The following is a 14,908-nucleotide window of genomic DNA, read 5'->3' on the forward strand; positions in this document are numbered from 1 at the left end:
TTTGTGGAATCTCTACTTGATCAAACATGATGTCGTTTTCTAGGAACTGGTCGTATTGCAGCCAGTATTAACTAGAACAGAAATTCTCTGGGTTGTTAGGCAGAAAAGGGGTTTATGTAGCTCAGTATATCACTTTCGTTGTTGGCACCTAGATATGTTTTTACTTATAGATCAATACAGTAGACCAGCTGTTCTCCTCCTTTGGGTCGCAACCCCTTTGGGGGTCAAATCACCCTTTCTTGGGGTTCGCCGGATTCATAACAGTTGCAAAATTACAGTTTTATGGTTTGGAGGTCACCACAAGATGAGGAACTGTATTACAGGGTCACGGCATTAAGAAGGTTGAGAATCATTGAAGTAGACATTGGCATTTCATTTCATTTCTTTTACATCATTGGTAGTGGGGCTCAGCAAACTGATTTGGATTTGGACAGAACATTTTTTAATCATTTTTAATCATTTTATTAGATACTCACACAACTCTCATCACAATCCATCAGTTGTGCAAAGCACACCCGTACATTCATTAACCTCATCATTCTCAAAACATCCACTCTCCACCCAAGCCCCTGGAATCAGCTCCCCAGACCTACCCCCTCCCCCATGGACCATTGATAATTTACAAATTATTATATTGTCATATATTGTCCTGTCCAACATCTCCCTTCACCCACTTTTCTGTTGTCCATCCCCCAGGGAGGAAGTCACATGTAGATCCTTGTAACCGGTTCCCCCTTTCCAACCTACCCTCCCTCTGCCCTCCCAGTATCGCCACTCACACCACTGGTCCTGAAGGGATTGTCTGCCCTGGATTCCCTGCATTTCCAGTTCCTATCTGTAGTAGTGTACAACCTCTTGTATAGCCAGAGTTGCAAGATAGAATTGGGATCATGATAGTGGGCGAGGAGGAAGCATTTATTAACTGGAGGAAAATTGTATGTTTCATCATTGCTACATCGCACCCTGACTGGCTCATCTCCTTCCTGAGCCCCTTCCGTAAGGGGATGTCCAGTGGCCTACAAATGGGTTTTGGATCTCCACTCTGTATTCCCTCCCTCATTCACTATGATAAGATTTTTTGTTCTGATGATGCCTGATTCCTGATCCCTTTGACACCTTGTGATCACACAGGCTGGTATGCTTCTTCCATGTGGGCTTTGTTGCTTCTGAGCTAGATGGCTACTTGTCTACTCTCAAATTTGTAAGACCTCAGATGCTATATCTTTTGATAGCCGGGCACCAACAGCTTTCTTCACATTTGCTTGTTCACCCGCTTTGTCTTAAGCAGTTGTGTCGGGAAGGTGACCATCATAGAATGCCAATTTAATAGAAGAAAGTTTTCTTGCATTGAGGGAGTACTTGATTGAAGGCCCAATGTCATTCTGCTCCCTTAATACTAAACCTATAAATATGGGCACATAGATCTATTTCCCATCCTCATATATAAATATATTTGCATGTGTACATACCGTTATTTAGACTTCTATAAATGCCCTCTGCCTCCTAACTCTTCCCTCTATTTTGGACAGAACATTTTAGTGTAACAAATTTTCCCTGTTTTTGTTTTGTTTTGTTTTGAATCTTGAGTTTGCATTTCTCTGATAAAATGGACAGTGACTGCCCACGTCCGGGTAATAACTACTGCTCATAGTCAGGCTCAAAAGCAATCAGAGAAAGTTACTTTGAATGAAAGTCTAGCATTAACTCATAAAGAAGAGATGAGACAGAGAGTACGGTGCCTGTGTGTGAAGCACAATGGTCCCATAACTTTGAAGTCAAAGGGCAGATGTACCTCAGCAACAGTCCAGGGAGAAAAAGAACTGTTCATGGAGAGCAGAAAGCCAAGAGATGGAGTGAGAAAATTAAGCCATCCTTAAGGCAAGTAGCAACAATGATGAAAACATCCACTGATGAACAGTGAAGTCTGAATCTTGTTTTCTCTTTCCTTCTGGTGATGTCCGACATGATTGAAAGCTTACATCAGTGTTTTATAAAATGGTAATCTCTTGGGTTAAGCATTAAAGGTGCATGAGAACAGCTTTTTCAAGGTGCCATTGTTCAGCAGAGCAAGTCAGGAGTCTGGGACAAGCACTGGAGCCAGGGTATGCTGGAAGTTACCAGGAATCCTTTTCACTTAATTATGAGAGCTTAATACTTCTAAGCCTCTAGTTCTTAAGATGTAAAAGTGAAATAATAACATTTCTCACATTGTGAAGAATAAAGATAGAACTAGCAAAATATGTAAAAATTACTCAATGATAAATGAAATTTAGCTATGTTGTGACAGTTACACAATCTCCTGCCAACTTATGAAGGGGTGGGGTCTAACCTGTCTATCGCGTCGCATCTTGATGACCTTCTTTGGAGATGTGAAGGAAATAAATAGCTCACTGGAGGCCAGATACGCTCACTCTGTGTGAAACATTCCTGTTGACAAGCCACATGGAACTATGGTGATGGCAGCCAGAGCCTCGGAGCTGGAGAAGCCATGTGGAGACCCACGCCAACACTAAGATGCTCCCACTGCCACTGGATCCACAAGACTTTCTACCCACTGGCCTGTGATCGTCCTGCATTTGTCATCATTGCATGTGTTGCATGAGTCTAAAGAAGAATTTATGGACTAGTATCGGACTTAAGGGCCAATAACAGACTTATGGACTTGATCTGCACTGGGCTTGGATGTTTTCTTAATGTATAATTGCTTTATGATATAAAGTTCTCCCTTACACACATATGAGTGCCTCTGAATTTGTTTTTCTAGTCAACTGGACTATATGTGTTCCTCCCTCCACACACACGTGTTTCCCTAAAATATCCTGCATTACAAGAGACATGTGGTATGAATGAGGACACATTATTCCCAAAGTCTGATAAGACGCCATATTTTGAGGCAATTTCTATCTTCTCTGATGAAAACCCACTTTTGGCCAATACGTTGAAGTAAAGGTTCCCTTGCAACATTTTGTTCAGTATCAAGCCTCCTCCTGTTGTCATTGCCGGACAGACACTGAGGGAGTTAGAGCAATTGCAATCATTGTGCCGTTCTAACTCCTCTGAATGGAGCTCAATCTCTGAGCCTGGGTGCCACCTTCGTAAAGATGAACAGGCCTGAGAAGAGGGTTAGTGCAGAGCCATTCCGTGGTTAAAGGTTGGATGTTCCCTTTGGGATTGCTCAGAAGAAGAATAGGGCGCAGGCTTTATAAAGATACAATAGTCATCTGCATGACTAGTAGTACACAAATGATGAATTTCAACCCATCTTCATTTTCCCCCCAGGGGAAGCAATGGCTTTATATTTAGCTCTAGGGAGGTAGGGAGTTTTCTGTAAAGCCTTATAATTGAGTTTTATTTTGCACTTAATCTCCAAAGAGAAATGTGAAAATTGTCATCCCTTTGGTGAATCTTGATGTGGGGAGGAAGGAAGCCAGTTGATAAGTTACGTTGAGTGGGTACTTCTGCACTAGATGCAGATATAGGCCTCTCCCCAACCTGCCAATCGTCACAGCAACCTTTCAGAGTGGGTCCTGTCACCCTTCTTTACTGATGAGGGAGTGGAAATGGAAAAGGTTCAATAATTTACCCAAATTTGCTCAGCCTGGTAGAATCGCAATTAAACAAGATTTATCACAATCCAAAGCACCTCTTTTTCCCCTCCTAAACCATTCTGCTTCTTTCCATAAATGAGATGATTTACAAGTGATTGAAAGGTGATAATTGTGTTTCTAATTTGCTTTGCTTTCAAGTTTCAGGTGTAAGCCTTAGTGCCTTAGCGCCGTAGCCCAGTGGATACAGCCCCGCAAAGTGGCTTCATTGCCACACACAGATCTCACGTACCCCTCCTTCTTCCTGCCCACACTAGTGGAAGACTTGGGGCAGGGTTGGTGATAACCTGAAACCAAATCCACTGCCATTGGGTCAATGGAGGCTCACAGAGTCCCCAAGATGAGCAAGCGGCTTCATCTCTCTCCAGGAGAATGGCTGATGGGTTTAACGGATGATCTCTGGATCACCAGCTCAACTCCTCACCCCCAGAGCCTCCAGGGCTCCTCAGAGATGGTATTGAGCCCTGCTCCTTCTTACCAAGATGCTGGAGTCCAAGGTTCAGAGAGGGGAGTGGGGAGTGTGCCCCATGATGCGTGTTCCCAACCACAGCTTCAGTGTGAAGCAAACCCTCATCCCTGAATATGAGCCCGAACCCCCCACTTTCTGAGCAACACACCTTTTACAACCCATCTTTGGACACTGAAATTATTATGTCAAAGCTAGTGGGTAGAAGGGGGGTTTGGTGAGGAGAGAGAAGATGCTGGGTTTGCTGAAAGGATATTTTTTCTGCATGTCTTCTTGAGGAATGACGTGTGAGGGGAGAACATATTCAAGTAAATGTGGTATTGTGAGGAGAGTCTGTAATATGAGCCTGGAGTTTTAAGGAAACATTCTCACTCCCAGTGGCTCCTGGGCCAGAATTAACCCCTTCATAGCTCCAGTGACACTGGCTCAAGTTTGATTTGGTTCATAGGCACAGGACTTTTTTTACAAATGCTTCTTCAGCCTCCTGTTCACCGGGCTGGGTACTACTTGAATAAAGTTGACACTCTTCCCAGTCTGTATCTGTATGTGTGTGCATGTCCATAGGAGACCAGCTCTGGGGAAGAAACTCGAGTAGAATCCAGGGCACTTCCAAACATCTAAACTAGCCCAGCTAGTCTCCATAAGGAACAGCCCCAAGCTCCCAGATATATGCGGTCCAAATCAGCCCACTTCGTGAGTGTGAATTAAAGCCCCCGGGTTTAATGATTCATTAGCAGGAAGCTCTAGTGACAGCTGCAAAGTTAGCCCCAGTCACTGCTGTGCTGAGCTGTCTGGGATCCCGGGGCAGGCAGTACTTGCACGAGCTGCACATGTGGTCAGTGGAAATGAACTCTTAATTCAGCCTGGCGGCACGTGACTTCCTATTTCTGTAAGGTACTTCCAAGAGACTTCCTCTGTAAAAAAAATCAGCTCTAGTCCCGGGAGATTTCATTCAGCGTTGAAGCAAAGTTTACTTCCAAGCCGGGACTGAAGTTTTCTCTGCGATTCTGTTGTTAGATTCTTCTCTCTCTCTCTCTCTCTCCTGCCATGGCCAGCATGCAAGGATCTAGTGGCTCCTGTCCGTGATGGGAAGCTGAATACTCTGGTGCAGACCTCTGTGATCCACCCCGAGGAGCCCAGCCTGGCAAGATACTCCAGCACGGAGGTGGTGGAGGTGAGTACCCATGCTGTGTGTCTGCGTTAATTACCGGTTCTCTCTCTCTCTCTCTCTCTCTCTGTCTCGCGGGCGCGTGCGTGTGTATGTATGTGTGTGTGTCGCTTTGAACAAACAGCTGAAATAAGTCCGATCAGGGTCTGGAGGTGTGCTATGGTACTGTCCTCTGTTTCTATGGGCCACATACCTGAGGATCTTAAGCAAGCATTGGCACCAGACCAGAATAAACACATGGAAAGAACTTGCCTCCTGCCCCCCAACCCCTCCTGTAGACAGAAAGAAAAGTTGCCACTTTGAATGCCCAAGTAGAGCAAGCAATAGAGACCAGACTAAAACACTGACTTTTTTGGATTAAATGGCTGGATTTTTTATGTGGGAAGGAGGGGAAAGAAGGTTGTAAAGCCTTCAACCCAGAGACATTTTGAATATGTTAAGTGCTTTTGCCTTTTAAAAGTTTTCCTGTCTTTTTTTCAGTCTGTGGAACCTTTGTGTGCTGGATTGCTGGTATGTTTTAAATGCCCAGCATTTTCCAGCGGAAGGGAGATGATCAAATTCGGGAGGCTGGGATGTCTGTAGGCCAAGGTGTTAACTATTACTCATTAGATGAGTGATTTCCTATTTACATGGATTGTTACTAATACGACATTGAAATGTGTTCGAAGGAAACTTCTTACTGTGTTGGATCACATTCAAAAGAGGAAGTGTTTCCCTTTTGATTATTTTGCTCCGATCACATATATTTCAAAACCTTTGTGAATGATAGGTGCTTGTTTGAACATCTGTGGCTGAAGAAAGTGTGCTCCGAACTGCTTAAGATTTGCTTATTTTTCTTAGACTTAAGGAGCTGCATCTGTTTGAAATGAGGCGCCTCTGTGTAAGAACTGAGTGGCCCTCTCCAGACCTGCTTGCTCAGTGCCAGCCGCCTGCCTTCATGCAGTTGGTGGAATAAATGATTCAGGCTGAACTCAACTCATTTCTAGAATGGGAAATGGCCCAGATACTGCATACAACATTAGTCTGTCCTTTGGAAACTTTAGGTTTTAATAGGGGTACAATTTGCAGTTAATGCCTTGCTTGAATGAACAAAAATAGTCCTATTCATGGCAAGAAACCTGACTGCAGTTGCAAAGGTTCCTTCATTTTACATGAGGCTAATAGTGTTCTTCCAAGTATAATAATTTTTTTAAAAAACATTACCAAACGTTTAGAAAGGATTTATGTGGACATAGTTAAAAGTCATGTATTTGTACGTTGTTGACTGTTTTATTCACTGGCCAGTCCAAAAATTCCAATGCAGCGCTGAGCAAAAAGGATTTCATGAATGAATGAATGAATGAATGAATTGGACTTCTGGAAACTGGTTTTCAGAATCTAGCAAATGTTTCCTATGATATTCAGCAATACGTGTAATTATATATTCAATTACATAGGTATAGTTTATTGTTGAAGGACAGATGCCTAAAAATGAATCCTGTGATATTGAAATATCCCATGTCTTGCATTCTGATAATTTAATAGCCCTTAGTCCCATCCTATTTAGAATTTCTTCCTTTTTTTTTAAAGACCGTCTGGAAGGGAATCACATTGACCATCTGAAAACAAAGGGGCACGATCAGAGGGTGGCTTTCACGTGGAATCCTCACAGAATGGAAATAAATGGACAGCATACGATTGCCAAATGGCTCTTGATCAGAAAATAGCTTCATTTCAATTCGATCCGTCATTATTTTAGGTTATTTGCATAAATTATAGCTATATCCCCTCAGTGTGTTCTAAACAGACTGACAACAGACACATAAGATGGACATTGCCATATGGAGAGAATGTATTGGTTTTCAAGACTCATTGTCAGCAGCCCCGACAATGGTGCAGGGCCATTGCTATCAATGGCTACATCAGAAGCTGGGGCCTTGGGCCACGTTATTGCCCATGATAATCGTTTGGCAATGCAGATCTCTCTTCTAATAGAACTATTTCCTAGAAAAACAAACAGGCAGAGACACATTCTCTGCCTTCTCATGTGTCGCTGTAGGCTGCCAACGGCAGTTGCTTCCTTATTGAATCAAAGCTGTCTGCTTGTGCTGTTACAGGGAACAAGAGACCCACTGTTTCTGACTGGTGTCACGTTCCCCTCGGAGTACCCCATCTATGAGGAGACCAAAATAAAGCTAACAGTCTATGATGTCAAGGATACGTCTCATGACACTGTAAGTACTTGCCACACTTGTCTCTCTTTGGGAAAAGAAGGAGTTAGGTTTTTTTCCAAAACTGTTGGATTATTGTCATAACTGGCTTTCCTACCAGAGGATATTTGTGCTGTGTTTATGGCAATCTTATGCATATCATTTGCTGCATCGTTCCAGATTGTTTGGTTTAGTGCCAAATTGGCAATTCGTTAGGAGAGAGAGCTTTTAGGACAGATTTTTCTTTTTCAGGAAAGCTGGTTGCTCTCTGGGTTTACGTTTGTTTTAAACCAAAGGAGTAGTACAGTGGGCAAAACAAAATCAGCAACAAAAAACTCTTCAAAACTTCTAGATAGTGTAATTATTCTGACATAAGAGCTGGACAAAGTGTCCAACTCTGACAATTTGCTTTTATTTATTTTTTTCCACACCATATAGAAACTCTCTATTCCTTGGGCATTCTTACAGGCACCAGAGCAAACTGAGGCAGTACCAGGAAGCCTAGTGAGCAGCAGTAATTGCCCCCCCCCCCTTACTGAAGGCTAGGAAACCTCAAAGGTTCTTTATATTGGGGTTTCATCAGTCTAATGTGTTCCCAATTTACCTTCACTGGGACCATGCCTCCAGCATGCCACTCCAGAACCTCCCAAGAGGCCACTCTCAATTGTTCAGGAAGAAGAAAGTGCTAATGGGTTGGGGGTTGGGGGTGGGGAGCGGATTAAGAAGGAAAAGTGGCTTCTTTTTTTTCTCTTTCATTTATATCTCTCCAATCAGCATGGATTTTTGTCTGTTTTGAGGAAATCTATGGGCATCCCAGTGGACGTTAGTGTGGTCAATGACAGATTCTGGAATTTGTAAAAAGTTTTTACTTGGGAGTAAAATGAATGACTGTAGTTAGGATTTGAATGGAGATAACAAAGATTTGATTTAGGCCTTTAACCGCAAAGCCAGCAATGAGAAACCAGTCGCTCTGCAGGAGAGAGACAAGGTTTTCTAATGCTTTCTACTCTTTGAAATCCTCAGGGGTGGTTCTGCCCTTTCCTACAGGGTCCCTATGAATTGGATTAGACTTAATAGTGAGTTTGCTTGTTTTGAGTGGTTTCCTGAGATCAAAATAAATTTTAAAAACATATCTAGAATCTTAAGAAATTAAAAAAAAATAAAAGTGGCTTTGAGGAAGCTTTTGGGAATTTGCCATTTAAACAAAGGCCTTCCCTTTGGACTCAGGGACAACATATGGTTGGACCATGCTTCCTTTGTTTTGTTTCTGAAAGACACGGGGTCCTTGACTTAACATTGATGGAGCCTTTTGAGGATAGCTATTAAAGCGGGCTTTTAGGCTGAAGCACCTGGGCAGATCTGAATTGAGATGGTCATTCTTGCTTGACACCAGAAGGCCTTGAGAAGGTGTAAATGGAACTGAGAACCTTGAGTAGCAGACAGTGGGAACTGTAGGCATCTCTGTCCTGTTAGCGATACTTTTTGTTTGCCGTTATTTCCCATAAATCGGATAATATATACAGAGAAAATGTTTATTCAGTCTGGCGATAAAAGTAGAGAGAAAAGTCTTATGGATTAAAGTAATTTGATTCATATATATATATATATATGCCTCTCAAAAGTTCAGTTCTTTAAAATACCCAACTAAATGTACAATATATATATATATATATATCTATGAACACGACTTGTTTATCACTTTGTTGTACTATGATGGGATACACATTGCTGGGATACTGGAAGCTGTGTCATTTGTATTTGAAGTACCAGCAGGGTCATCCAAGCTGAACAAGTTTAGCAGAGCTTCCAGACTAAGAACACTACTATGAAGAAGGGATTGCTACTATGAACCTATAACTAGCAGCAGAACAGTGTCTGACATAGTGCCAAATATGAACCTCAAGGGTTGGAAGGCTCTCCAAATACAAATGGAGAAGAGCCACTCTCTCAAAGTAGAGTAGATCCTTGTAATATGAATGGAGCAACGCTTTCAGGACCTTCGTTTGCAAGTATCATGGACTGCCAGAAAAAACAAACTCATCTCTCCTGGAAAAAGTAAAACCAACATGCTACCTACAAAAGAGGATGGTGAGACTGCATCTCATGTTCTTTGAAACCAGTTCCTGGAAAGGACATAGTTCTTGGTAGTAGAGGGCCATTATAAAACAGGAAGACCATCCAGCAAATGGATTCGCCCAGTGGCTGCAACAGTGAGAATGTCCCAGCACCAGGCAATGTTTCTTTCTGTGGTGTATAGGGTTGCCAGGAGCTGGAAGCAATTTCCCAGTACCTAACAAAAACAGAATATGCATGGGAGAGAAACAAGTAGGCAGTCTGGTGCAATATTCAGAAGGCAGGCCCCAGCGTAAACCCGATCATCTCATTCTTATCCCGTATACTCCCTCTGCAGTTCTAGTGAGTTCATTCTATATATCTCTTCCCTGCTTTCTAGCCGTTGCCTCCTGGGTTGCTGTGAGGATTGAATGGATTAATATCCGCAAACATTTCAAAGAATAATTGATATGGGGTAATAGATAAGTACAAGGTGCTATTGCTAGTATTTTTGCTGCTATTATTTTGTTGCTGTTGGTTGCCCTGAAGTCCACCCCAACTCCTAAGGCCCTGATGCATGCTCTATCCTGTCCCACCTTAAGATCATTGGTATGTTTAAGTTCATTGTCTGACTCCTGTGCAGTGCCTTCTGGCCGAGGAGCGCATCTTCCTGCACGACATTGTGCATTCGTTTGCTGCGATACATGAGGTTTCACTTGATAATGTTCAATAGTAGATGACCAGGCCATATCTCCATAGTCTATGGCCATGTAGAAGCAGCACTGGAACAATCCATCATGCCATATGTGACCCTGCTGGCATTGGAAATGCAGATGGCATGGCCTCCAACAATGGATGAGCCATCATGGTACCACAAATTGAACCTCATAAATAATAAAACTCAAGAAAGGAAATGTTCATTAACATATTTTTTCCTAAATATACTAACTTTAATCTTTTTGGTTATCATCCCCCCTCCCCCCAACCCCAGAGTGGTTTTGCATTTTTTATTTGTGACTTCCTTGAGTCAGTGGAAGATGAAAACAATTTGAGTAAGACACAAAAAATATATACTACAAAACTGACTCCTAAGCTATATAAACAGGCACTTTCTTTTCCTTTCTTTGACGTCACACAAGGAAAAGTAGCTGACGGTGACTCTGGACATCCAGACCAGACTTTCTGGGCTACACTTAAAACCCTTATTGTCATGCTTACTCAGTGAATTATTTTTCTTTCTTTCTTTTTTAAAAAAAAATCATTTTATTGGGGGCATGTACAAATCTTCTCACAATCCATGCATCCATCCATCTGTCAAGCACATTTGTACATTTGTTGCCATCATCATTCTCATAACATTTTCTTTCTACGTGAGTCCTTGGTATCAGTTTTCGTGTTTCCCCCTCCCTCCCTCCCAAACCCTTGACAATTTATAAATTGTTATTATTTTGTCATGTATTACACTGTCTGAGGTCTCCCTTTACCCACTTTTGTGTTGTCCGTCTCCCAGGGAGGGGGTTATATGTAGATCCTTGTAATCGGTTCCCTCATTCTTTTTTGTCTTTCTTGGCTTTGCCCAAAATATATAGAGAAATGGGGGAAGGGAGAAGAATCATAAAGTGGGGAGAAATGGTTCAAATGGGTGGGCGAGAATGACACTAGGGTGGCGCAGAGGATGAAAACGAAGAATCACGAGTGGGGTGGCAAGGAAAGTATAGCAGAAGTGATAGAGTGTTTTATTTTATTTTATTTTGTGATAGAATTTTATGTTTCTCAAAGTACAGGACTTAAAATTCAGCCTCACAACAGACCTAAGGGCATGAATGGGCTAAAGAGTAGAGAAGGCTCCAGAGCCATCAGATTATACTGCAGAATGAAAAGGTTGCCCCTGATTTCTTCTTCTTCCTTTCTTTTTTAATTACTTAGACATATGAAAGTTATCAATATTAAATACCAAGGATATTTCCAATCGCTTTCAATTTCCCTCCTTCCACATGTACAGATATGCTAACTCACTTGGGATAAAACAATTAGCTTACTCATTAATTATACTTTTTGTTGGCTTCTATTCTGGAAAGGAATTCTTTGGGCGTCCCATGAAGACTTTCTTCATTGATCAGAGGTGTTATCACATAACAGTATTGGCTAAACTGGGATCCCTGATACGAAATAGGATTTGGGAAAACTGAACATACGTAAGAAATGCAACCAGCTTTCATTTACCAAGTGTTGTTAATTAAAGCACGACCTCTTCCTTAAAATAACTAACAATTAGCTCTGGTGATGGAAGTGTAAATGAAACACAGTTCATTAATATGCTAATAGTCCCCATGGACATGTTGTTATTATCTTGGCCCCTTTTAATTTATTAAGGTTTTGGGTTTGTTTGTTTCTTTTGAGGTGAGGAACAATTGGTTTAAAATATATTTATCATTATGCTTGCTTAACAACCTAAATGTTTCATGATCATACTTTCTCGAAGGCATAAGAAGTAAGATGATTAATATTTGTATATTTCATTAATAACAATGGGCTTGTATTTAAAGTTTTTTTTAACTATTTGGTCAACGGAAGCCATTGATCATGTTAGGTAGATATAAGACATTCAAATTTTCTGCACTGGCTGAATACTAATTGAGTAAGATAAATAAGTTGTTTGCTTTTTTTATCATTACTTGAATTTAATCAGTCATATAAATTGGTCTCATTGCCTTGTCATATTCATCTACATTAATAGGAGTGTTAGATCTTTTTCAAATGAAATGATAAACTTTCATCTATGCCCTTGATCCATCTCTTAGTTCATTAACTAGTTGTGGTTATTGCACTACTCCACGCAACTGGACCTCCGATTGATTATCTTTCTTAGCAGCCACAGCAGCAGTGCAATTCGTCACTGCAACAACGAAGAGTCAAACTACTGATTTGGATTGACTGTTATTCCCTCTTACGACTTCATCCTTTATCTAGACAATTCATTCCACGGAATTTCCTCCTGTGGCCAAGGATAGACAATGTTTGGCAGATGGGAGGATGTAGCACATGAGGGTGAGAAAGGGTTTTATTAGAATTAGAATAATCTTTTTATGCTTTATTGCATCATGAGGAAATTATCTATTTTCTCAGACTGGGTTGCACAGACCCCCAGCTTCTCGAAATCGAAGACCATGACTGGGGGGTGAAAGTCCAGTTCTCTGATTGGAATGGTTAGAATCTGGATGTACTTTGGGTGGATGCCCCCTTTGAAAACTAGTGGGAATGGAAACAGCAGAGTCAAAAGGGTCTTCAGCATACTTCTTCCAGTGGTCACTCCGACAGGCAAGCTCAGTTTTTGATCTTTCATATGTTTCAATAGAAACTTCATACCAAAGAGAAATTTTGGAAGACAAAATATCACCATCAAACTTTCTCTTCCTCCTTTTTTTTGGCTACCGATGCCTTTGAGAGAGTATCAAATTGGACTCTTGCACTAGCCAGTTGAGGCTATTCATCAAACCTTCCAGCATATAATGAAGCTGCATGATTGTTTGGGCTCCTGATCGATTGAAGCTGCATGATTGTTTGGGCTCCTGATCGATATTTGAGATCTGTCACTATTTTGCATCAGTGCACACTGACTTCATTTCTTTTGCTCTAGGGGTGAAAAAAGGTTTGTTATTTTCCCTACTTTGTGAGATGCTTCTGGATTCAGAAGGCATATTATATTGTTTGCTTGAAGATACCTATTGTAATATGTGACAGGTTTGATATAAATTACTCATAACTATCCATTGGTATCTTTCAGAAAAGCAACCTTAGCAAGATAAGGTGTAAATATATCCTGACATCATATGTCCAGGACACTTTAGTTGGAATCTTATTCCCTGAACAGAGGATTCAATCCACTTTATATATTTCGCAATGAAAAATAAAAGCATTTTTCATTGAGTGTAGGAGTACTTTGAACTAGCTGAATTGGATTCTTGGAAGTTTAAATAACTGTTGCGTTAGATTATTTTATGAGCTTCTTCCCTTCTCTTTCTGGAAGATATGATATTATATCTGGAATATAAGTCACAGTGGGTAAGGAAAAATAGATGAACTAAATGCCAAATATTTAATTTGTTGCATATAGTTTCTGCTTTCATTCTCAGATAACTATTATGTTCATTTTAAAGAAGAAGTTGAGCTTCAAGGAATACAAGTAGACCAAGTCTACTTACATTCAAACTAAGAGAGCCTTGAGTTTTTCCAGGATATGTGGTGGTAAATACGGTGTTGATAAGTTCCCTCCTAACTTTCACCTCCAAAATAGAGGTTCATTGCAATGAATACTCTAAAATATCCTTCATTTGAGCATACAAGCTGATTAATTAATAAAGAAACTCATTCTTCAAATACAGGGAAAACCCTATAGCCCAATTTATGAAGCACTTAATTTAAACATATAGAACTAATTGTAGATGTCCGAATAATATATATAGTGAAACTATATAATGAAAAAAATATAGTGAAGATTTGAAATTTAATGACCAACCACTATTCATAAGAATGAAGTGATTATTACCCTCTAAAATGTAAGTCTCACACTTCTTATTTGTTCGTCCTCTTTTCTTAGTCACTTAGACTGCACCGGTCTCTGTTGTGGAAGACTTTACAGGGGGGGTGGGCATAACCGCAGATTCCATAGGGCAGTATCTCAGGGTTCTAAACTCTGGCTACCTATATACCTAAATTAGCATAAAGATTAGCACAAAGACGAAGAGCAGGTTTATTTTTAATTGAGGTATAATTTACATACAAGAAAATGGACAAATCTTAAAGATTTCACTTAATGAGTTTGGCAGTTTTGTATGCCCATGTAATCTCCCCCCCCCCAAAAAAAAGATGGAGAACATTTTCATCATACCAGATAGTTTGGGCCTCTTTCCAGCTAGTTGCCTATCCCATATCTCAAAAGTCCAAACCTCCCTGCTATAGAGTCGATTCTGCTCGTAACAACTCTGCTGGACAGTGTTGAACTACCCCTGTGAGTTTTCAAGACTACTGACTCTCCACAGGAGTAGAAAGCTTCATCGTCCCCCCAGAGAGAGCTGGTGGTTTCAGGCTTTATAGCTAGCAGCCCAACGTATCACATAACCACCATGTCGTCAGGGCTCCCCAACGCCCATACACTTCCTGCAAATATTCTATTCGCGTATCCATCTACACTGATTTTTTTTTTTGGCTGTTGAAATCTGTATGCAGACACTGGTTACTATATATGTCTTTTTATCTGGTTTAACTTTTTTGAGATTAATTCATTTTGCTTCCTAAAAAAATCCACTCCTTTGCACCACTGTACAACATTCCATGATAGTGGTTTTCCACAATTCATGTAAGCATTCTCTGAATTAATGTGCATTTAGATTGCTTTGACAGTGATGTATAAAATTTCCCTGAACAGTGC

General features: G+C 40.9%; 1 protein-coding gene across 2 annotated transcripts in view; it reads left to right on the forward strand.

Moving 5' to 3' along the window:
- The window catches only part of INPP4B (inositol polyphosphate-4-phosphatase type II B), a 975,417-nt gene that overhangs the window by 502,554 nt on the left and 457,955 nt on the right, over positions 1-14,908 (forward strand). For both annotated transcript variants that reach the window (XM_075543753.1, XM_075543752.1), the window contains 2 exons: positions 5,127-5,245; positions 7,336-7,452. In XM_075543753.1, coding sequence (XP_075399868.1) covers positions 5,127-5,245; positions 7,336-7,452 — 236 coding nt within the window. The remainder of the gene's footprint in view (positions 1-5,126; positions 5,246-7,335; positions 7,453-14,908) is intronic.

The sequence above is a fragment of the Tenrec ecaudatus genome, chromosome 3 (genome assembly GCF_050624435.1).
Source record: "Tenrec ecaudatus isolate mTenEca1 chromosome 3, mTenEca1.hap1, whole genome shotgun sequence".
Classification (NCBI taxonomy): Eukaryota; Metazoa; Chordata; class Mammalia; order Afrosoricida; family Tenrecidae; genus Tenrec; species Tenrec ecaudatus.